General features: G+C 36.8%; 1 protein-coding gene across 1 annotated transcript in view; it reads left to right on the top strand.

Annotated features, from left to right (window-relative positions):
* Nucleotides 1–536: 536 nt before the first annotated feature.
* Nucleotides 537–24,623, top strand: part of syt6a (synaptotagmin VIa) — a 77,007-nt gene continuing 52,920 nt past the window's right edge. The window contains exon 1 of the mRNA XM_055056898.1: nt 537–1,090. Within this exon, the coding sequence (XP_054912873.1) occupies nt 934–1,090 (157 nt within the window). The 5' untranslated portion in view covers nt 537–933. The remainder of the gene's footprint in view (nt 1,091–24,623) is intronic.

Here is a 24,623-nt window from a genome sequence, read left to right as displayed (position 1 = left end):
TAAAAGGTTTAGTCTGCCTACATTTCCCAGAAGGCTGTGTGGTTCTGGATTGGAGTTCAGTGGAATGATTAACATTGTAACAGAGATATTTTCTATTGATTTTGATCACTTGTCTATCACGATGAATGCCGTTATTGTTTCAGTGTGCATCACTAGCACCCATTAATCATTGGGATTTATGAATGCACATTCATTTTCCTCTCTTTTTTTATTGTACCTTTTTTATATCAGCAGCAAATGTTCACATAAACGCTGCTAAGGAACACACAGCTTTCTATTATACCTTCTTCTGTTGCCATCATCTTTGTCACACAACCAATTCAACACATGCTGTAAACAGAGATCACATCTGAAGCTCTGTCAGTGGGGACTGGGAGACCCAGCCGTCACAGGTGGTTCATCTCTGGGGAAATTTATCACATGAGACGCTCGGAACTCCAGAGACCCGTCATGTCAGGCGACCCGTGAAAAACAAGTGGACATTATGGTGGGTGTTTTTTATTTTTTATTTTTTTATTTTTTATTTTTTGCACAGGCTGGTAAGGGTGGAAGGATTGACATTTGCAAATGTATCAAGTCTTGTCGGTGATTTTTATGGTTCAAGTGAGTTGCTTCATTAAGATGTGATGCAATAATTCTATCCTTACATCACCTGGGGACAAATGTGATTCATGTCTGCAAACAGTGTAAGCACTGCTGGTGAATAGCACAAACAACCCACTCATGCACAAGCACACTTGAGTGTATCTGTGTGTAAACGCTGATGAGAGAGAGCATAGATGAAGGAGAAGAATCAGCCGTGGATGGAGACAAGTTGCATTTATCTTGATGCAGGGCTGCAGCGTGTGTGCTTTTGTGTTTGGATGTCTGTGTGGGGGTGTGTGCGCTAGTCCCCTTGGATGAGCACACGCGTCTGAGGATGCAGCTGGGAGCATGAGTTCTGACCAGGAGGAGTATGACATGGTCTGTCAGAAAGCTGTGACCCTAATTGTTGACCTCTGCCTGCACAACAGCACCCTGTTGGATCAGGAGACCTGTCAGGATTTCCTCTTCGTCTTGACCAGCCAGGGCTTTGATCACAAAGACGCAGGTAAGTAACTACCCTTATGTACTGTATATTGTGTGAGAGGCAGCAGCCTTCCTTGTGTGCTTTCTAAAACTAACTGCAAAGGATTTCTAGTTTGGCTGTTCTTTTCCTTGTAGGGTCACAGATGGTTGTTCGGTCAGTTTCAGCTGAATGCTCAAAGCAATAACTACACCCTTAATAAGTTTTGTGACCCTCCTATTGGAACAGAAGGGAATATAGGTGCACGCAAAAACATTCATATTGACTCTTCAATTTACTCCAGAGAGAAAGCATGTGTATGATTAATAGATCATCTTGAGCCTAGTCGATTCCAGCTGATGTTCTCCAGACCACTAAACAAAAAAAAGAGATAAATGAATTCCTGTTTTGTGCCTCAGGAGATAACAAATGGACACAAGTGTAGCAGTTAGTGCAACACAAAAGACTTCTGTGTCTAAATCTCAGCATCCTGAATGGGTTGTCTAACTTATTCATGAGTTGATGTACACATGTATTTAAGGCGTGTGAGCACATGTTTTGAACACTTAAGATAAATTATAAATCAACTTCTTCACTGTTAAGATCTGACTCCCTGTCTAATCCAGACAAGATTGATTTTACCAGGCTGAGTTTTCTTCAAGCAGAAACACTTAATTTAATTTTCTTCTCACATGCAGATAAAATACAATAAGATATTATCAAAAGATGTTGAAAGTATTATTGTATTTTCGACTTAGAAGACGCATACCTCCATGAGCTTTTATCAGGTCGAGATTTGGAGATTGCATGAGTTAGATGTTAAACACTTCCTTGCAGCGTGAAAAGTGATTCATTTCCATTTGATCTCATGAAAATAACTACTGCAGAACAGCTGTTTTAGTAGCCTGTCAGAGACTACAAGTATGCCCCAGTCTGTGATTGTTTTCATACATCTAATCTGTAATGGTTTGCTAATCTTTCCCTTTTTACATTTCTTCTCAAACCAAAACGTATTGTCCCCCATAGTGCTGATTTGATGCGCCGTGTTTATCTAAAAGAAAAGTTTTCAGCCTTATCCTCAGGTGCATGGCGCAGTGGAAATATTATTTCTGGCTGCTTCTTCAAGAATGATTTCCTGCTCACAGAGTGCATGTCACACCAATCCTGACCAAATACACTGTCACCTCAAATCATCCTCAGCAGAAGCATTGAACGTACATCACAGAGCCAGTGGCGTCCACCACTGAGCTGTGGGGACACTAAATGCCATTGCATGTTATGTGGTCACTGATGTAAATTCTTTTTGCCACATGGAAGCTAAAGACAAGCTGCTTCTCATAATGTTGGAGGATGTCTAGGCTGGGGGTTGTAGAAGATGTCGTCTTGCATGTATTTTCTGTGCAACAACACAGGAATCCTGCAGTGAGGACGCAGGCGATAGTATGGAGAAACCACTACTGAAATGAATTATTTAATTGAAGATTAAAGAGATTGTGACCTCCAGCTGTGAAGTCTAAAGCTTTATTGTAATTAAAAACTTAACACATTAGTCACAGACAGACCCTCAAGCACATCCACTGTAGGACTCCCTGGTCACTTGCAAAACATTTGCAATAGCCTACAAGATTTATGCATCTATTTAAGCCATGGCAAGCTGAAAGTTGTATCTAAACTGTGTGGCCAATAAAGGCTTCACACATTAATTTCTAAGAAATGCATTCATAACTGTTGATATGCTTGTAACCAAGAGTAGAAAAGAAAAACATCAGATTCCTAAACATAACTAATTACGGCATCTAGTTAGCATTTCATATCTATTGTCTTCTGAAAGGTTGTGGAACTTGTGACATAAGAGAAAGAAAAACAAAAACACTAATAGAGCATGATAGGCGAGAACCATTGTTGAAGATGGTTTAATTCATAAATATTCTGCTTTAACAGAATGTACAGATTTACACCGTTTCAAATTATTATGCAAATTGGATTTAAGTTTCATAAGGATCACATTTTTTTGTGCTATTAAATTTATAGTTGTGTGTCAGTGCTCTTTGAATGACTATAATTAATTTCAGAGAACTGGGTTGATTAGTTTGTCTGGTGAGCTCAATTAAAGAAAATCCACTTAAATATTAAGCAGGCCACAGGTTTCAAGCAATATGGTAAAGAGAAAGAATCTCTCTGCTGACGAAAATCATCAGATAGTGTAGTGCCGTATGACAAGGTATGAAAACATTAGATATTTAACAAAAACTGAAGCGTTACCATCATACTGAGAAGAGATTTGTGGCTGATTCAGAAAAAAGATGAGTTTGTACAGATGAAGGCATAATGAGGAAGTTTTCTGTTAGACAAATTCATCAGATTTAGAGAGCAGTTGCTAAAATGCCCTTACAAAGCAGCAAACAGTTATGTGAAGCTGCTGGTGCCTCTGGAGCCTCAAGGTGGAGGATCCTCCAGAGGCTTGCGGTGCAGGAACCTACTTTTGGGTCACCCCTAACCAGCTAACAAGCAGAAATGGTCGCAGTGGGCCCAGCCTTACATGAAGATTAATTTTCAAACAGACTTGTTCACTGATGATTGCTGTGCAACCCTGGATGGAGCAGATGGAAGCAGTAGTGGATTGGTGGTGGATCCCAACACGGCTGTGATGTCAGCAAGGAGGTGGTAGAGTCATCTTTGGGCCAAAATCATGGGGAGAGAACTGGTCGGCCCCTTCAGAGTCCGTGAAGGTGTGAAAATGACCTCAGCAAAGTATATGGACTTTCTGACTGGTCACTTTCATGGTTCAAAAAGAAGAGCCATACCTTCCATAGCAAAATAATCTTCATGCATGACAATGCACCAGCTCATGCTGTAGGAATACCACTGTGTCATTGGCTGCTATGGGCATGAAAAGGGAGAAACTCATGATGTGGTCACCATCCTCCTCTGATCTCAATACATTTGTCCTTATAACTAACACACACAGAATATTTTCCCCCTTTTGACACATTCTCTGATAGTTTTTAATATGCATCCCAAATATCAGCACTTTATAATGCACTCACCAAGAACCATGCCAAGTTAAAAGTTACTTAAATCCCCATTCTTTCTAATTTTGATGCTCAGTTTGAGCTTCAGCAAGTCATCTTTACCATGTTCAGATGCTGATGACTATATATATAATAAAATGTCAAAAATAAGCACCCTGGTCTATTTTTGCCAAGCTTTGTAAGAAAAAAAAACCTATTTATATTTCCAAGGAAGAAACTAATGTATAATTTAAGCAAGTTGAAGCACAAACGTACTTCAGTTATATTTCATGCATCAAAGCCTTCATAGCTCCCTACAGTCTGTTGAGAACACACTTTTGTCTTTGTTTGCATCAGCCTGTTGGTTTCATGTTACAACATCAAAAAGGTTACCTAATTCAGACACCAAAGATTGTAAAAATATTTTAGATGAAACTTTTATGGTAAATATTGCAATGTTTTTAAATAGACACATATCTTTGAAATGTGCTTTTCTACTCACAAAATCAGTCAAGCTTAACATCTTGGTTTTTAATCAATACATCAGAATCAATGCATTAATATGTTAAGATACTTAGTAGAAAATTAAATGGCAGCTTCTTTGACTCAACATTTCACACAAGATATAACAGAAATGTTCTAGTCATCTTGTAGGATATTATTTGAGTATTAAAATAAAGATAAAAAAACGCGAGAGTAAAACTAAACCAAAGTGCAGATCAGTGTGTAAAACAATGTGCAGAAGCAAATAACTCCTGATGATAAGTGAACCCTTTTTAGCCGCATTAACTCGAAGTAATGACCTTGTCACTCCTACAAATTGTTTCAGTCATTTTGGCCCACTCCACTCCCACAGTTTAATCATTTGTTTATGCACAACTCTGTCAAAGCTTCACCACAACATTTTAATAATGTTGAAGTCAGGACTTTGGGCCTTTGCAACACCATTATTCTTTTCCATTTTGGCAAGATCTATTTTAGATTTATTAATCTTGCTACATAACCTAATTTAAAAAAATGGTGAAGCATTCAAACCTTTCAGTACTCGTCTAATACAGTTTTTCAGATAAAAGTGTTCAATATTACGTCCAGCTTCCAAGAGGCAATATCAGATATAGAGCTTAATGTGGGGTTTTCTTCTCCACTGTCACCAGATGCATGCTCAGTATGGGGGATTGCTCCAAAATCAACAACATAATAGAAAATGATTGTCTATGAGGAATGAAGTCTACAAGTGACTTAATACAATCTACTGGGTTTTCTTAGAAAATTTCTTAAACTAATTTCAACAATGAACTGAACTTGATGCATTGTATGTGCATATATTTTTATTCCATGCCATTTCTTTTCAAATGATCAAAAGTATAACTTGGTAAATCACCTCAGGGCAGATTTGGTTGAACTCTATAAGAACAGTTTTATTTCACATGCTGGTTTTTCTTTCCACTTGCAGAAAATCTCAGCAACAAAAATCTTTTTAATTTCTTTCTATTTGCCTTATGACCTTGTGAAAGAAAAACAAATTAGGACAACGGAGATGATTGTATTAATCCGTGGCTAAGTTGTTCCCGGCAGCACAGTAGAGTCATTTCACCTTGCCATATTTTCCCTGGTGTTGGATGAGTAATCCACTCAGTAGTTTTAAACCAATTACAATCAAATGAAAACAAATAATTAGAAAGCCTTGGGACTTCAATTTCCCCATGTTGATGTGGCAAAGAGATAACAAGTCCCTGACTTCAATGACCAATGTGTTGCATCCAGACCTAATTGATTGTATCCTAATCAAGGCACAATGCTGGACCCACCTGCTGTTAAAGGCAAAACTTGATGTTTTAAGGAGATAAAAGCTTGAATCAGTGTCTCACACTCTGCTGAGAAAACATCTCCCACAGATCAGGCGCTTGTCTCACTTCTTGATATCCACTCCGTAGCTCCAAAGAAGGTTACAAAGCATATTCCTTAAGCCCTGCATAGCTTCTAAATGGCTGAGTACACGTTTCTTCCCCTCCTCCTCCAGCTTCTCCACCTCATTGCAGATTCCTCTCTCATTATCAACCGCTGCTTCAGGTGTGTGGGCTTGAAATGACGAGGCTCATATTTGATCATGGCATTTCTCTCAAGCTTGTCTCATTTCCAGGTTTATTGAGCAAGACCTCGGCCGGCGGAGGACATTAGCATTGGCAAATCATTCATTTGCTTCCCACTGATCTGCTCCTCTCTGTTTGTGATATTTGCAGGGATAGATGGTGCATTGCAGGTTGAATCCAAAACAGAAAAAACAAGAACATCAAATTAACTGCGCTGTAGAGATTAGCCTGAACCATGGTGGCTTTCAATAATTCATACCCATTTTCTACTGTCTTGGCATTTTATTGATACAACATTTCACTGTAGACCACAAAGGAACGCAGCAGACAGCCCGTTCCTGTTGTGAGAGATAACACATGGAAAAATGTCCGTCTCAGCTGCCATGAAAAGACCAAACGCCAGTCCTCAAAGGCTTGTGCTATTATTGCTGCCACCATTAGAATATAAAATCACATTCCAGCACTTTTTTGTTAGTACATTCGGTTTTATTTTCACACAGAATTTAATTACCTCTGTAAACAGAGCTTCAAAAAACATAAGCTAACCCTAGCAGGGTTACCTTAACAGATTCTTCTGTTTTTGCTTGTTTTGTTAGCTGAAATGTTTCACTTCATTTCAGGGTTTTAATTATTAAAGAAAAAATAAACTTCTCAAACCAACTTGAGAAATAGTCAAATAGTTGTCCCTAAACTCAATTGTTGCTACTTTTGCTACTGCAATCAAGCATTTTCAGTAAGTGGCGATGTGTTTCTTGCAGCACTATTTCAGTGTACTCTTCTTTTCAGAATTGTTTGAGTTCATACAGAATGGATGGTTTGGAAGCAAGATGAACCTACTTCAGATCTGTTTGTGTTTTTTGAGACATTCAGATGTGAAAACCTTATAATGTGATCGTTATTTAATGGCAAAGGTGTTCTGATTCTTATGTGATCTCCCGCATGAATTGGAGATGCACTCTTGGAGTAATTTTGGTTGGTTCACCAGTGCTGGGATGGTTCAGCAAGGTTCCATGTTTCTTTTATTTGCAGAAAATGGCTCTTATTGTCTTTTAATCGGAAGATCACTCCTTAGAAATAGCTTTTGTTTTGGAATGTCTTTTGATTGGGACATGTTGGAATGCTTTCTAAGAGCTTTTAGTCTACGTCATTTAGTCAAATATTCATCTGATTCTTAAATTTTTTTCAAACTATTGTAAAAAATGAAGTGCGACAAAAGCATAAGACATTTGTAAGAGGGCAAATACTTAGCAATGACAGTGTGCCTTAAAGTTAGGATTGATAACAAGATCTGGGTTCAAAAGCACGGCACCAACTTCGGAGAAGCACTTCAAGAGGAGGAAATAAAGATGTTCCATGTCAGAGTAATTTTTCATTGAAACAAATGATCCAAAGACAAAACTTCAGCAGTAGCTCGAATACAAATCACCATCTCTATAAGAACATCTGTGAACAGCATTATAGACGGAAACACATTTATCTCTCTTTTTTTTTTCAGAGAGTCTTCTTGTGCTTCTTCCTCATTTTAATTCTGAAGACTTGAAGGCAATAAGGACATCCCTGAAGGTGATAATTTGATGTAATGTCAGCTGCTCCCTGGTTGAACATATGTGGAAGTGCATTGAAATCCCGTCCATGATCAGAATGATAAAAATAGTTCCAGAAAGCTCAGGGAATAGCATTCTGTGTTTTACTATTCAGTGCTCTTCTGGGGTTGTCTCCTGCAAAATATTTCAGTGTTATTAATAATGAAAGTGTTGGAAAGATCAGTATTTTAGACATGCTTGTCCTGACTCTGCCCGAGGTCATATTTTCTATCGCACTCTTCTTTTGCTTGGTTCAGGCAGGGTTTAGAAACCTTAATGTTGCACTATCAGTGATTTTTTGACATGACATAATGTGGACTCGAATCTGATTGAAATGCTGTGACATGACCTTTAACAGACCTTTCATAATCAAAAACTCCTCTGTGGTAAAATTAAAACTTCAATTTTACATTATAGAAATATTACAGGTGAGTGGAAATCTTGGTGAAAACACTCTCAGTGTGGGACTTATTTATTGAGCTTTCCGGAAATGCAATTAGCATTGTCCAAAAGAAGTGGATAATTAACGTCAACCACAAAGTTGATTGGATTGAAATTAAATTTTTTGTAAAGTGCCTTGAGATGACGTGCTGTAAATTGGTGTTATCTAAATAAGCAGAATTTAATTGAAACTGAATCCAAACCTGGTGATAGGAAGCATGCTGAGGAAAATCTTCTTCCTGAAGACATTCAGTTTACACCCGGATTCTGAAGCCTGAGTGAATCTTCCAGGAACCAAAGTGCTGCCCAGTTTAGAGAACAGGGTGAAGCTCTGCAGGAAGAGCAACATGGTGGTAAAAGTATTTCCATCACTGGCTGCGTTTCCTCTACAAATGTGCACAAAACATCCTCAATGTTGAAACAACACTATTTAGTTTTTGCTAAATGAAGTTAAAATCACACATGTATAAGCTTGCTCACATGATAAGCCTGTGGAAAGCCTGTTAATACTGTTGTAAACTGCGTGATTGTGAGCGTGAGTGGAAAAAAAAAACAATAAGTATTTTGTTCCATATAACACAGTAGGAGTGTAACCAGTAAACCTTTTGTGGATGCAAAGGCAAGAAGCCCCCACTTGATGACTTTGTGTTTTTGTGTTTGTTATGATGTAAAGCACTTTGAAATGCCTTGCTGCTGAAATGTGCTATACAAATAAAATTTGATTTATTGATAGTTGTTAAAAACACAGTAACAGAAGTAATCAGACTTCGTTGCTAGTGCTCATCATCTATCAGTAATTAGCGGAGATATCTGTATTTTATTCAGGCATTGGAGCGATAAGCCTGATAGTTGGGAGCGGCTACGTATGCAGTGTTTTGGGAAAATTGTAGTCGGCGAGTTTACAGCACAGCTGTGGATTCAACACGTTCGAATGACACACAACTTTTTAGGCACTATGCGATCCTGTGAGAGCTTTGATGGAGAAAGCTGCACATTGCCCGAAAGAAAACAGAAACTTAGTCATCTTCTACTTTGCTTGTACCAATAGTAAGATCCAACTTTTGATTACGTGATTGTGTAATGCAAAAAAAGTGTTTTTTTGCAGTTTTGTGATAAAATAAAATGAAGGCCTAAATAAATTCTTGAGCAAAAACTATTTAAAAATTTGTTTTTTAGCATGTTTCATTAAGCAAATATGTTATAAATACAATTTGCAAATTTTTATAGTTAATAGAAATGCAGCTATTGCTACTTGACATTAGAAAAGTCATCCAGAGGAATATTGCAAAACATCAACAATTCTGACACTTCCTGTGAGGTATAAATTGTGGTTTTCAAGCCAGTCAAGGTCAAATTGGGGTCTAGGACTGTTTCAGCTTTTTGCTGGAGATTGCAAAATTCCCAAATAACAGCGGTGGTGTTGGCTGGAGTGTTGCTGATAAATCTACTCAGTACCAATGTTCTCACTAGGTTTAAAAAGATCAGAGGGACGAATAATGTGGACTTTGTTGCAGAACGTGACAAAACTCTTGATGGGAAAAGACTCCAAACTTTACTTGATGCTGTTGTAAACCATTATTCTGGGGTGAAGATTTCCAACATAAAAGTAGCAATCAGCTGAAGAATTAGTGAGATGAGGCATCAAGCAAGCAGAAGAAAGTTCATGACCAAACTGATGAGAACAAAAACTCATTAGGACTTGTTCAAGTTGTTGCAGAAGATGAGTAAAGGGAAAAACTGTTTTAAGTACTACAGAAAAATCAGACCTTTTTTTTCATGCACTTTATATGTCATAGTTGGTAATGTGCTACTGCTCTTGAACGTTTATCGTCTATTTCTAAATGAATAAACAAGTCTTACATTGGAGTGTGGAGAATTCAGACGTACGTAAGAGATAAGGGAAATGACTTGCATCAACTTTAAAGTGTGCAGTACACTCTATAGTGAGATTCATATATTTCTTTCACCCAAGGCTTCAAAGTATAACAGCATTATAGGTGGAACCAACCAAAGGTATTTGCTGAAAATATGAAGGGGTCCTAAAAGTAGCTGGCCTTAAATAGAAACCTGCTGTGTGTTACCTAGATTGTCACACCAGGCAAAGGCCTCTGCTGAGTTATTGAGAAGTAGCATTGGTTTATTGATTTAGCAGTTCAGCCCCAAAAGAGCATAATAGAGGGAGCCAAAGAGCCCGGAGAGAGAGTCAACAAAGCACGAAAATAATCTTTTTGTTTCTTACTCCTGTTTCCCTGCGAGAGCTCCACAATATACGACAATTAGATGGAAGCAGTCCTCTGTAACATTGTTGAAGCTTCCTATAGAAGGTTGTTTTCTCAAACCAGAGAATTTACCATCAAAATTACACTTGCATAGTTAGAAATTTCTGGCCAACAGCTATCGATTTATTTACAACAGCCTATTAGATTCATAGGCTAATGTGATGAAGAGCCCAAACCTCTCATTATCAAACATCAGGGAGGCTCATTTGGTGACCACGCTTTTGCAATCTGCTCCTAAAGAGCCAAAGGTAAACAAAGAAGAAACATAAATGGAATGATCTGAGATGAAATTGTATTTTTCAGTAGTATTGATTAAGGAATACAGCACCCTCATTATTTATTGGCACGTCTGATAATGTGCGAAACGGCAAAAAAATGAATCCAGCTTTTTCTGCAGTAGCCAAAAATTATGTTGAGTACCTTTATTCAGTGAACAATATTTAACATAAATAAATATTTATAAATTTCATAATGACAAAGTTATTTACAGCCCTTTCAGTTCATGAAAATCAAATGTAACTGACTAAGTAATGTGTGCTTTTCTAATTGTGATCAGATAATTTAATTAAAAAGCCATAACTTTTTGTATATGCTTAAATAGAAATGGACACAAGACAAAGGCATTGTCACACACTTTGGAAGCAATATGAAAAAAAAAAGAGAATTTGAACCTTTCTGAAGCCTCTTTCTCGGCTCAGAAGAAATTAGATTGAGCCTTTCTGCCACATCCACTCTAGTTTGTTCTTGCTTGAAACAAAGGCTGAGTGTGAAAAAGTACCTAATGTCCACCGATAAGCATGACAGAGGTTTTGTGGTGCTGTGGGTCTGATTCTCCTCCAAAGGCTGTTAAAGCCTGTTGTTAAAATGGAGAATATCATGAACTATTTGAAACAGCAGGGGATTTCAAATTAAAGTCCGCAGGAGGCATAAACTGACTCCTTTTGATGTGGAGAAGCAGCATTTCTACTATAACTTCAACTTGAATTGCTATTAATATCAAGCCAGGACATAAATCCTTCTGGGTTTTTTTTATTACTTTAAACTGGAATGAACTCAAGTACTAACTCCTAAAGCAGGACCAATGCAGACATTCTCATTTCCATTATAAAAATCAATGTAACTAAACTATTTTATATTATCAAAATGGACACACTCTAGATTATCAGGGTGAATCTCAGTGCAAAAGCAGAGGGGAAAAAAGGAGACATTTAATATTCTGTCTTTTGTATTTTATTTCTCCCATGACACCATTTCTTTGCACATGTCAAAAACTTCTGCGACCGTCTCCAACTTCCACAAGCTGAATCAGTTTGTGTAACCGTTTTGTCATAATGGCCGTAGAGCTGTCTGTCATGGTGAAAGCTTTCAGGCCGACAGGGTTTTCACGCCCATCGGGTTGATAGTGTAGAATCAGACATCAGGCCAGCACACTTCATCACACAGATTAATGTGTAGCCTTACAGGCCAATATCACTAAATGCTTGATTGCTAAAAGTATTATATTGTTCCAGCAAAGATTGAAACAAGAAGTGACAATGCCAGCATTGAAAGATATATTTTTGTAACTTTGTTAAAAGTAAGAGGAGCAAGATGGTGGCAGATTTTTCTCCACCAATAGACTTTATGCTCCATATAGTGGCATAAACTTTTCACTTTAGAGGCTGGAAGCATGTTTTACTGAACATGCTTCCATGTTTTTTTTATAATTAATGAGAATTAAAACAGCAGGTTGTGAGAGGGATTAGCTTTTTTGGTGTATAATTAAATGAAACAAGAGATGCAAGAATGATTTTTCATGATGATGTACTCCACTGTGTTCTCTAACACACCCCTAATTTCTTTAATGCCTGCAAACAGGGAGTCAAACATTGTCATCTTTCACAACTGACTGATCAATACTTCTTCAGGCATTCTGAAGCCCTGCTGCTTTTTCACTCCATTTTCAGTCCAGGCTGAAAACCCTGAAAAAAAGCTACCTACTGCAGATGAATATGATCTGAGAGTCATGTTTTATATTATAGGATAAATTATTGTAAAGGCCTGACACGGGAATTTAAATCATCATCTAATGTATGTCAAGTTTTTAGCTACCAATTCAATAAATCTCCATCTTAACATTAAAACTGCCTCTCTTGAAATTACAAAGAAATCAAATGTACATAAATTGGAACAAAGGCTGTCCGACAGGCTGCTTGTAACAAAGTGCCTTACAATATTTAAAAAGAGTTCTTCAGGTTGTCAGTTCTGTGTTGAAACCCTTATTCATCCCCTGTGTTTTACAAGCTGTTGTATGAAGACTTCACAGGCAAGAGTTAAGAGGCTAAGCAAAGAAAAAATACATTCTTCAGGAACAGGAAGTGAAAAGAAAAAAAACATTTCTTTTGGAAAAACATTTGTGTGTCTGAATAAATATTGGCCACTTTAAACAACCATTAAATCTGGCTCCTTGGAAGAAAAAAAAGAACAAAGAAACTAGATTAACTGCTAACTCTTTTAGTTGTTTGAAAGGGTTTTTTTTTGGGTTCACCTACAAAATCTCTCTAAAGTCATGGGGTTCTGTTAGTGGGGCGGGAGCATATCTGGGTGCTGATCAATGGCTTGCTTGCTCTGGTATGGATCAGATATTAAAAGATTGATCAAATGGTAAGACTAAGTTGTGGTGAAGGTCTTGGTGGCAGAGCGGTTATGGACACTGTGAAACAAAAAACATATCCACAATTTTTACATCAATAAAACCAACTTAACCCATTAAACATTGTGATCAGTATAAGATGGGCTTCCTATAGAAAATGTCTTTCAGATGGAAATAAATGCTCACACCTCCATATATATAATGCTGTGATAAATTATTTAACCTTTTAAGGGATTTGTTTTTTTCCACACTTAAATGTTTTCAACAAAAACTTAAATATTTAAAGAATTCATCCCCCTGTCAGAAGATGAAATAACATATTTTATTTAATTCATCTGACTCATTACAGATTTGTTTGTTTCAGAAATCTCTTCCTAAAGATTTTGGGACTCCACTAAACTACGGTCACAAAAACACTTCTAGCCTTACATGCTTTAGCTAAATCATCATTTGACATGATTTCAGCTTCAGAAAAGATCATGTTGGTTTGGATGACTTTTTATCTTTGACAAGCATTTGAAATATGCATATTTTATTTACTCAATTGTTTTCTCCAACCTCATTGTCTATGTCCAATGTAAGTTTCATAATCTAAATCTTTGCTGAGGTTTTGTATCTGCTTCACCAAATTAATATTTCTCTTCACAGAAGTGTCATTAGTTTGCATTTTATGCTGCTAATGACAAGTAAAAAATGTGATATTTTCCCTTTTAAAAGTAAGACCAAAATTGCAGGTAGAGGTGCAGAAATCTCTATTATTTATAGATAGATTTGACTGATCCTGTGGGAACATCTTTATATATAGCACTATGATTGGTGACATTGTGGTTTCTTTTATTGCTCTTCATACATTCACTACTGGATCTAGTCACTCACTACTTTGATATTGACTCCTGCCTCTTATAAATCGCGGTTTGTCACTTGCTTGAAATGAAGAAATACAATCATGGATTTCCAAAGTACCTACTTTAGAAGAACTGATTAATGGCTTGTTTTTGGAATGTGGGAGGAAACCAGAGCAATGGAAGAAGGTCCTCACTGACACCAAGTTTTCAAGTTGTTTTATTGATTCCCCTGAGGTGGTTGGTGTAAAGAGTTTTCTCTCTTTATCAAATCTATTACCTCCAAATAGCTATGACAAGATAATGAGGTTGAGGTCTACCACATTAAAACTTTACCCACTAATTAGATAAAGACACTGCACTCATGAATGTCTAAATTAAATATATAATACCAGAACTCTAGGGACAAAGCAAGGGACAAACATGCAACAAAGATGTGTGTTGATATATATATATGTGTATATATATATATTTTTTTTTTGCGCAGTATTGCCAGTGATTGAAGATGCTATTCTTAATTTATTTAAGGTCAAATTGAATGAGAGGAGCGGTAATTTCTATATTGGTATATGAAATACTCTGCTACAGAAAGTGCAGAGGACCATTCTCGAGTTGAGAAACCCTTTGTGTGCAGAATAAACTGCTGTTTTTAGTCACAGTGCACCTACAACATATGGTGCCTGAGGTCCTCCTTCTGTTCAGACCACATCTTTTCCATTTCTTGGAATCTCTGCTGCTTCCAATTTTCTGAGTTTTCATTTATACTGCCATTAACAACGCCCTGAGGAAACATGACCCACACATTGTACAATCATGGAGTGGGAGGGGGAGAACACACAAAATTGAATAACAACCTCATCACAAAAGACTCTGAGGCACATAGAAAACTGACTTCATGTGTCCAATCATAGAAATCTATAAGCAAGTTGATATGTATGCACATTTATATACATGAACAGGGTAATAAAGTTTATGACCGCTAAAGATAGGGTTTGAATTCTTTGGGATGATTTTCTGTTTCCTCTGCACAAACACAGCTGTTTTCTGAGGTTTGCAGTGACATTTCATCCTGTGATCATATTAGCGCCTGCTGCAAAGCAGCCGCTACCCAGACTTAAATGATGTTACCTAAGCTGACAAGAATTGATGCAATGACCTTACAGGTTGTCCACTCGGGAAAAATTACCCACTGGCTTCACTATATGACAATGAAATATAAAGAAGCAGCTCTTTGTTGTACTTGAAAAACTTTTAGCATTTGTAAGAAAGGAGACTTGGAATATAAGAGCACAAAATAGCTTAAAACATATATCTGGTTTTACATAAATCATGTCTTTGGTAAGAAATATAAAAGTCTTGGCAATAAAAAAACAAAAAACATCGAAAGATTTAAGGAAAACTCAGATTAACCCATAAAACCCATTACTGCATTGACAAATGTATTATAGGTTAATAGAAAAAAGGACTTGAAAATAGCCTCAGCAGCAGGGGTGTCATAAAACACCTAGCTCTGTATTTACTTCAATTTGTGGGTCGTGGTTTAATGCAAAACACTCAAAACATCTTCATGTAGTTTAAACAATTTTGTCTCGTGCAGATCATACATATGACAAAAAGTTTGGCCCTAAGCTAAAAGTTATCTAGTTGTGTTTTTTAAAAAAAATCACATTTTGCATGTTTTTCTACTTCTATTTGGATTTCTACTGCTTCTAAAAATAGACTAAGCAGTTAAAAACAAAAACATCCAGGCTGTTTTTGACAATGAGTTAATGTTTATTGGTGTTTGGAAAATTATCTGTTTCAAAAACCTAAGGAATGTAACATCATAAATATGCAGGCACTACTTGGATTCCCTGGGAATCCAAGCAGAGTCCAATACATTACCTAACAACCCATGGAAAGCCCAGCCAGTCACCTAATAACCCAAGTTGAACTCTAACACATTTGATCAATTGGTTTTACCGCTGTATGTGCTCCTGGAAAAAGAGAAGTGTTCTGTTGTTGATTTACTATCCAGAAACCATTTGTCGCATTCTTGTTGGATGTGCAGTAGGTTTGACTTCTGCTTTTCAAAGATATATGGTTGTATAGTTGCACATCTGTTTGCAGCAATTTTCATGTGCAAGCGTAAACATTGAATTGGGGGGCGTGGCCAGTAGTGGTTAATTTGGATTAAAAGTGACAGAGGCTCGAAAACAGCTGATTCTGAAACAAGCTCAAAATAGACAGATCTGACCAGAAAGAATCTCATTATCCAAGAATGATACTGAGCAAAAAAAAAAAAAATGTGCTGAACATATTTTGTGTGGCCCATCCTAACCTGTTCAAGGAAGCATAATAGATCATCTTTAAGTTGATTCTGCTACTTAAATTTGTTTTTAAATTATTATGGTAGCTAGCTGATATTTGAACGTGACAATTTTCACTAACATGGTGTGAGCAGGAAGACGATTATCACAGTTGCATCAATTATTATTGCAGGTGAAATATGTTGGGAGTGTGACAGAAACAAGACAGACCAATTTAACGCTTTAAGTGAAGACCCGGAGGTCAGCCATGGAAATTTCCCTGTGTACATGACTTTTATTGATAGTAATTTGTCTCCTGCTAGATCGTAGCCTCCCTTTGACCAACTAATCTCCAGCCATGCATGTAATTTGGAACAGAGTTGGGTATTTAGGGAACATGTTGCATGAGTGTGACATGTCGGTGAAGAGGCAGTTTGTGCTTTCAGTTTAGCAACTGATGAACTGTCACTCAGGGTTACTGACCAGGCAGTCTCTAATGCTTTCTCTGTGCGAGGTTTGAAGAAAACATGAACGGAGCATCATTATAAAATCGTTCCTCTTACAAAGTCAGTCTGTCACATATAGGGAAGATGTTTCATCTGCATAACAACCCTGAATATGTCTTCTAAAGTGTTATAGGAAGGTTAGAGGGAAAAATGAGGGTTTGAAGCCCCAAGCATGAACCTATTACAGTGAAGGATCTGTAACATTAAATCACTTCACTGCAGCAGGAATCCTGAGGGTTTTTTTTTTTTACTGAAACCAAGTCAGCAGTTTTGCTACTTTGCTTCTTGGTATTAGAAATTCTTGATCTGGTTTCATTCTAAGACAATGTTTCATACATGCAAGCAATTATTCATAATCTGTCAGCTTACTGGACGAAAGTTCCAATGCAGAAAATTTTCTAACAATTGTGAAATTTTGGCCAACATTGTTGTGTTTGGTTTGATTGAAGCAAGGTCAAGGCACAGACAGCCATTAGAGAAAAGCATTTTGAAGCTTTTAATTAAAGCAGAAGCATGGACTTGAAAAGAGGCAAAGGAATAGAAGAATCCAGCAAAGAGACGAAGAGATAAACCAGGAGCTTAAATACGGATGAAGGGTGGAAAATGTCAAGGAAACAGATCAACTAAATTGAGGAAATCTGGTCAAGCTATAACAGAAAAGCAGGTGAACTGAGGGAGGAGATTAACACAGAGGGATCTAAACTAAAACTCAAGGAACTACAAACCAGATGGTAAAATTGTTTAACAATAATCTAAGCATGGTTAAATAGACAGTATATTTGAAATAATGCTCTAAGACTATTCAAATATACAATAATGAACATTAACAATCAAGACACAAAAGAAAACCAAAGGGATTGTAACAAAACAGTGTATGTTTATCTGAGTCTGGATCTGGATTATGATCTATGCAAAACAAACAACAAAAAAAACTCTGGACCATTTTCTTGTCTTTTACAAGTTTTAGGCAATTTTGAAAACCTCCTTCTATCCAATTTATTTATGTAGATGTTTTCAATATCGATGAGAAAAGCAGAAACATCTCTACTTGTTGTTTAGTTTAATTGTTCAGGAAAAAACTTCTATCACTCTTCAGCAATGCACAACCGTGTCAAAGATGGCATTAACTTCAACATTGATCTGTTAAATACAGTTATTTCCACTGTAGCTTGAGATGGATCAATTGAGACATAATTGCTTGCATGTCAGAAAAGTCAGCCGGCTTCTGGTTGACTTGCAAAACATGCAAAATTATTTGGAACTACAACAGTTGTTTGGCTTTTACATCTTGGTTGACTTTGCCTTGATGCTTGGCAGACTCCATCACAGAGTATGAGTCAATCAAATGACCACCATCTGGAGCACACAGAAAGAAAAAAAACCCTGAAAAAATCCCTGGGAAGTTACTCCAATCAAGGTAAAATCAAAGACAAACTATTCTCTGGTTTTACTGTTAACAAAAGCAGAGAAAAGCAGAATTTCTTTGCAAAGCATTTAAACTAATATCTAATTTTTGTCATTCTGAGCAGGACGACATGGTTTGATGCACATTTGAATGTTTTCATTGTAAAGCAGCCCATGCAACCAACCAGTTCTGCACAGTTCCTGGGTGCCCTTCAGTTCCAGGTCCATAGGATATTCGTACTTTACATTTAGAGTGACGCTACTGGCATCAAAACCCAGCGTATTGATCAGGGAACAGAGTAACGTTCTGTTAATGCAACATTCTGTTGCATGCTTGGATCCTGTTGATGCGAGCATGTCTCCTGTTTGCACCACTGCGTCGATAGTTTTACAACGGGTGGTGGAAACTTTTCTGAACAGTGACATTAGTTGCTGCTCTCCTGATATCTCCCTCCTCAGTAAATAAATCAGCACATAAATCTTCACCTGAACTCAAATTCAAGCTGGAGACTTTTGCTATCACTACTTTTATTTTTGTTTGAAGTTTTAACTCTACTAACCAGATGTAATGTCATCACTCGTTGGCAATTTACAACTGTGGCCTTTGCAGCCAGACCTTTCTTTTTTCTCCGGTTTTCATATATGCCGCAGTTTAGGTTATTGAAATCAAAACAATACAAACAAAGAGGTCAAGTACATCAACATGCAATTTTTGAAAATAAATGAGAAAATTACGCATTTGTTTGTTCGCTCTGAACCTTTCAGAGTTCAACTAATATAAAACCATAAATGTTTTTTTTTCTGTGCCATCATTACCTTTTATTGCTCTAAAGCCACTAGCACGTTTTACAAGCAACATTCAATCCAAAGTGCAGCTCTAAGCATTTATAAAGTGGCTTGACAATGTTTTTTCTCCAACATTATTATGCAGCCGACAGTGACTGAATTCCTTTTCAAGGTCCGCTGCACAAAAATACCCATCAGAGAGAGAAGGCCCTGCATACCAACGTGCTCTACAGGGTAGTGCATCTGTCTTTCACAGTGTAAAATAATATATTCAGTCAGGAGGTGTTTCTATAGGCACAGCCCCTGGGCTTGTGTGGCATTCGGCCAGGATTGAGGAGAGGATGTGTCAGTGTTTGAGAACTGCCCTGCATTCAGAGTGGAGTAGGTCAGTCAGAGAGGAAATGGAAACGCTCTCTGCGGACTGCCCAAACCACTGGGCACAGAAGTCTCGCAATATCCGGTCAGTGCTGGGCTTGATCTGGTGCTGATATGTTTCGATGTGGCTCTGCAGAGATCTTCAGAATTAGTACTGGGGAAAACGCCAACCGGCCCCCTGGGTTAATTGACCGCTCTCTAAACACCCCAAACTCTTACTGCTGACATTTTCAGCCTGAGATGATGCAGCTTGCAGGACAAGATGTACTGTTGCAGAGCAAACACAAGCGAGAATCTTTATTTTTCTAATAAATAAATTACATACCTGTGGAGTGAGCAATAGAAATTCAAAGAAACCAGTCTAGCTCCAGAGTTAGAGGAGAAAATGGACAAGTGAACACAGATGCAATGAACAACACCTAAAGTCCATCATTTATTTTCTCGTGTTTTGGGTTTTGTTTTTAATTATATTCTTGATGGTCTGATGCTTCTTTTAGGAGTTTTACATTTTTATATGGTATTCTCTTAATAAACATAAAGATGCACAGTAGGTTTACTGTTACCTTTTACTCTACATTAGTCATGTCCAATTCCAATCAAGAGGAGCCACCTTTGATTGTTTTTCTTTCTTTTGAAAATGCAACGTAATGGTTTCTGGCTGTTTGTACTTTTATGTAAAGCATTTTGGATCACATCATTGCTGAAATGTGCTTCACAAATAATCTTGACACATTTCCCTCATCCACATCACTGAATCACATGAATGGTTAATTGCCTCACTGACGAATTAGTTGTGTTGGAGGCATGACACGACTAGTGTGCAGGACATCTGCCCTTGTGGACCTTAACTGAAAATCACTGGTTTTCCTACATATCAGGCCCTTCTGTCAAATTAAATGAAAAATGTCCTGACATTAGGAGGTCAGTGGTTATCATAACTTGTGTATAGACCCAATTTTTTACACTTCACCTTTCATGACTGCCCTTCTAAATTGTATTTTTCAATGTCAATAATTTAATAGTAACTGGTGTTACAGTTTCCTGAACCTGAGCATTCTCACACAAATTGTTTTCTTTGAAATCATTTTCAGAGTTTTCATGCCGAAATGATTACAAATGACTTCCTTTCTAAGAAATATTCCTGTTTTTAACTTCTGAGCTGGCCTTCTTCCAATCTTCCCTTTCTTTGTCTCGATCTCTTTGCCACCTTCTGTACTTTTTTTTTTCCAAACAAATGTCTTTACCTCAGATCTGCTGATGGGAATATGGAATTCTAACTTATCTACTGGCTCATTTCCAACCTACATGTACTAAAACCCACATGAACCCGATTAACATATCTTATGATGAGAGTGCAATAAACTCAGGAAAGCTGCAATGTCAGTGAAACTGTGCAGACAATGTGAGTATTTTTCACTAACATCATAAACTTGTGCAGTCATTCCCTCCCATCATATGTTCTCAGTTTTCAGCTCGCCACATTTGCCACTCATCAGCAATCATCACACCTGCCACTCATTCCCTTGTACTTACACACCTGTTTTCTTTGCCAATATTCACATCATTATGGTACTTTAATGGTTCATACACAAACTTTTTGAAGGTCTTTTTGATTTTTATGTTGTTAACTACCTCTAGCCAACAGGCTATTATTAATTCAGCTTACTATATAAATACTAAATGCTATTTGTTTGGAAATATTTGGCTGGTTTAGTTTATTTGATATAATCTGAAGTAATCACTAATCCCAATATTTCTTTAACATAATTCTATTTTCTTTTTATGTTTTAATTAGTTTTTATTAAAATTAGCTATTGAATAATTGGAGAAATTCCTGTTTATGATTCCTAAAGAAACCAGAAATCAAATGGATTTGAGGAAATGTCCTATTAGCTGTGATCTTGAAGTGGTAAAAATCCAACAAAACCTATTTTTCTGAGTTTGTATCTTATAAAACTAAAAATATAGATTTGGATCATCTGAGTTTCAGATGATACAAAATGAAAGACTTTCTGATTTAATCTTAGAGTAGTTGTTGTCAAGCATTAATTCATTCAATATTGGTAGTAGAGATTCCTGGTCAATATTTTCTTTGTAGAAGAACCAGTCAGCTGTGTTTGCACAACAGTCTATTGGCATCGAGGCAATTAATCTTCATCATCCATCAGTCTATTCAGCAGCTCTGTATACCGTCTGGTACCCACAGCTCACTGACTGGGACTGAAGTGATCGAAGCCATGCCTGTAAACAAAGCAGCTTTCAAATGTCATTAAAGGTCTTCAGAAAAAAAAAATCTGACAATGTTTGGACAATGTGAGGAAATTTCCTATTTGCTTGAAATCATCCTTCATTTCTGGCTTCGTTGCATTCTGTTTGCTTAAATAATGTCAGAACTTTACATATAGCCACACATCATTGGCATGAACAAATTTATGCTTTTGTTTTGAAGTTATAGTCAACAATAATACCAGTAATACTTTTTAACTTTGGATGCCGAATTTTGAATTCATTGTGGATTTCCTGTAATCCAGAGGGTCAAAATGATCTCTAAATGTTTCAAGTTCAAGTTTATTTGTATAACACATTTCAGCAACAAGGCAGTTCAAGGTGCTTCACATCATAAAAATATGTCATAGAACCACAGTCAACAATTGACGCATTGCTTTTCAATGGCTTCCTTTAAATTTTTGCATATTCTTGTGAATGGTGAAAACACTGCTCTATAAGCTCAACCTCTAACCTGCATCATGCCTCGCAGATTAGATGCAACCAGCACATACTGATTGCAAAATGTTTGAAACTGACAGCTTGCAACCATGTTGCTCAGTTTAAAAGACTCAACTTCACTACATCAAAACTTCTTCACGTTCTCTCAAAATAGAACACTCTCTGTTCTGTCTGGGCATAAAACAGTTTTTTTATGAATGATAGCAAGCAAGTGTGCTTTCCTTTCTTTTTTAAAATTGTAATTAAAATGATAAAGTGTATTTTGAAATAAACTTCCTAAACAATGACCACATGTGCAACAGAATAAAGTTTTGTTTGTGAAGATGCTTCCTTGCCCTTTCGCTGTGTTTTCCTGCAGCTCAGCGGTAACTCTCTCATTTAACCTTCTTCACATTTTATTTCCCAACCAAAAGCTCAGTTCCAGGTCAACCTTGCTGATGCATGGAAGGATTTCATGGGGGGCTCTATTAAATCTCCTCAGGTGAAACTGAAAGTGGATGTGGTTTCATTTTGTTCTCAAGGCTTCCGTCCCTGGAGGGAAAACAGTCGTTCAGCCTTTGGAGTTTTCTTTCCTTTGAACCCGACTCAGATTTTCTCACGGAGCTTCCAGCCGCAAATGGATCCAATGTGTTGTTAGGGCGGAGGAAGAAAAGAGGCTCTTGATTTATAGCGCAGTAGGGAATTAAATGTGCTGAGTGCATTTCTGTTGACCCTTGACCTTGTGAGACCGTGATCAGAGCTTATGTATGAGTTCAGTCTATTGGTATTTTCACTTGAAGAGCGAATCAAATCAATGTTTTCTCAAGACAGAAGCCCAATTGACAAGAACATTTAACAAACCAACCGATGTTATTAAAAATAACTAAATAAAGACATTTTCATTACTTAAAATAAATGGAAATGGCAATTAGGAAAAACTATAACTAACTGGAACAATATCGTATGATTAGAAGACTAAAACAGTTATTCGACAAGAATTGAATCAATTTTTGAACATGTTACTTTCTGTTGAATATTCATTATCCAATCAATGTATACATGATGACAATAAAATACTTAGGTTAATTTTTTGCACAGAATTCAAACAGGTCAAAGTAAACTAAAACTGCCAATATAACTATTAAAAACTTACCTGAAACTAAATGATTTAGCTAATAACTAATAAAAACTAACATCTAAAAACTATTTACACTAAATAAAACTAAACTTGAATGAAAATAATTTAAATTATTTGCAGAAAGAAAGAGAATAAGTTTAAGTTTTAGAAAAGCTAAATTGGATTTTTATAAAACTCAATCAAATCCCTTCTTTGCTACACAAAGGGGATTTTTATCGCTTTTATGTAGCTCTGACTTTTCGTAGAAAGTGTTGTATGGATGGTCTCCAAACATGGAAAAACAGACATGAACTATATATATATATGCAAAAAAAATAAGAATGTTGTGAGGATAATATTGGACCTATCCTTCATCCTTTTCTCCTATTTAAAATCGGAGCACATGGTGCAATTTCACTCCAACATTTTCAGTGTAATGAGCAGTAAGGCGAGGATTGAGCCTCATCCCCTTGGAGAATGTATAGGTTGTGTCTACATGTGAGAGCAATTTGAAAAATCTGAAACTGAAGTCCAGAATCCTGTCTTTCTCTATGCCCGCAACACTAGTGCAAGAAATTGAATGTTTGTAGAGTGGAATAGCTGAAACAAAAGCTTACTTCTGCATCAAGTCACACGTCAAACAGAAAACTTACCTGGCAGAAGAAGAAAAAGCCAATTAAAACTTAATCCATAAAGCTATTTTGCTACTAACTTTTAGACAGCGGTTTATAACACCTCTCATTCCATATAATTCTCATTTTTTTCTGAAGGTAGCAGATGAATAGTGTCAAATGCCTCCCATAAATCAATAAACGCTCTCACTGCAAGATGTGTCTTATCAACAGTTGTTGCTATATTTTCTACAAATTCAATTACAGCTGAGGAGGTTGATTGCTTTTTTTCCTCAACTCATACAGATGGTCTCCAAGCAATTCTTGTTTCTCCAAATAGTCATGGACTTTTTCACAAATCATTTATTTAGTTTGTTTTGAAAACTAAGGCAACAGGAACGCAGATTCATAACTTGACAAACCTCTAATCTCCATTGATTAGCGATGTTCAAAGTGCAGCACCATTTGCAGATCTGCAAGTTTTTAATCTTGTTTAAGTTGGAAATTTTGTTTGGTTCAACTCATTTTTATTTTCTTTCTTTTGTCTTGCCTCACTTTTCTCTTATGTTTGCTTTGATTTTAAGTTAACAGGTCCATAAACAAGACTTGTCACAATGAATTTATTAAAAGTCTGCATAATATGACTGTTTTTGAAGAAAGGGCCACTCTGTAGGTCATTCTAGAAATATTGAGAGAATAGAGAGACAATTAGCAAAATTAGATAAATGCATGCCCCTCTTTACAAACAAACCTCTGAAGATATATAATGATTCATAGATATATTTTCAACAAAAATCAGAAATTAATGTCTAGAGATGACTCTGTCACTATCTGTAAATGACTGTTTTTAATAGGAGTATGTGAAATGGATATGTAGCTGTTTGTTGTTTCCAGAAAAAGGATAAAA

Source organism: Poeciliopsis prolifica, unplaced genomic scaffold, assembly GCF_027474105.1.
Source record: "Poeciliopsis prolifica strain line A6 unplaced genomic scaffold, Auburn_PproV2 SCAFFOLD046, whole genome shotgun sequence".
Classification (NCBI taxonomy): Eukaryota; Metazoa; Chordata; class Actinopteri; order Cyprinodontiformes; family Poeciliidae; genus Poeciliopsis; species Poeciliopsis prolifica.
This window is presented reverse-complemented; position numbering and strand designations above follow the sequence as displayed.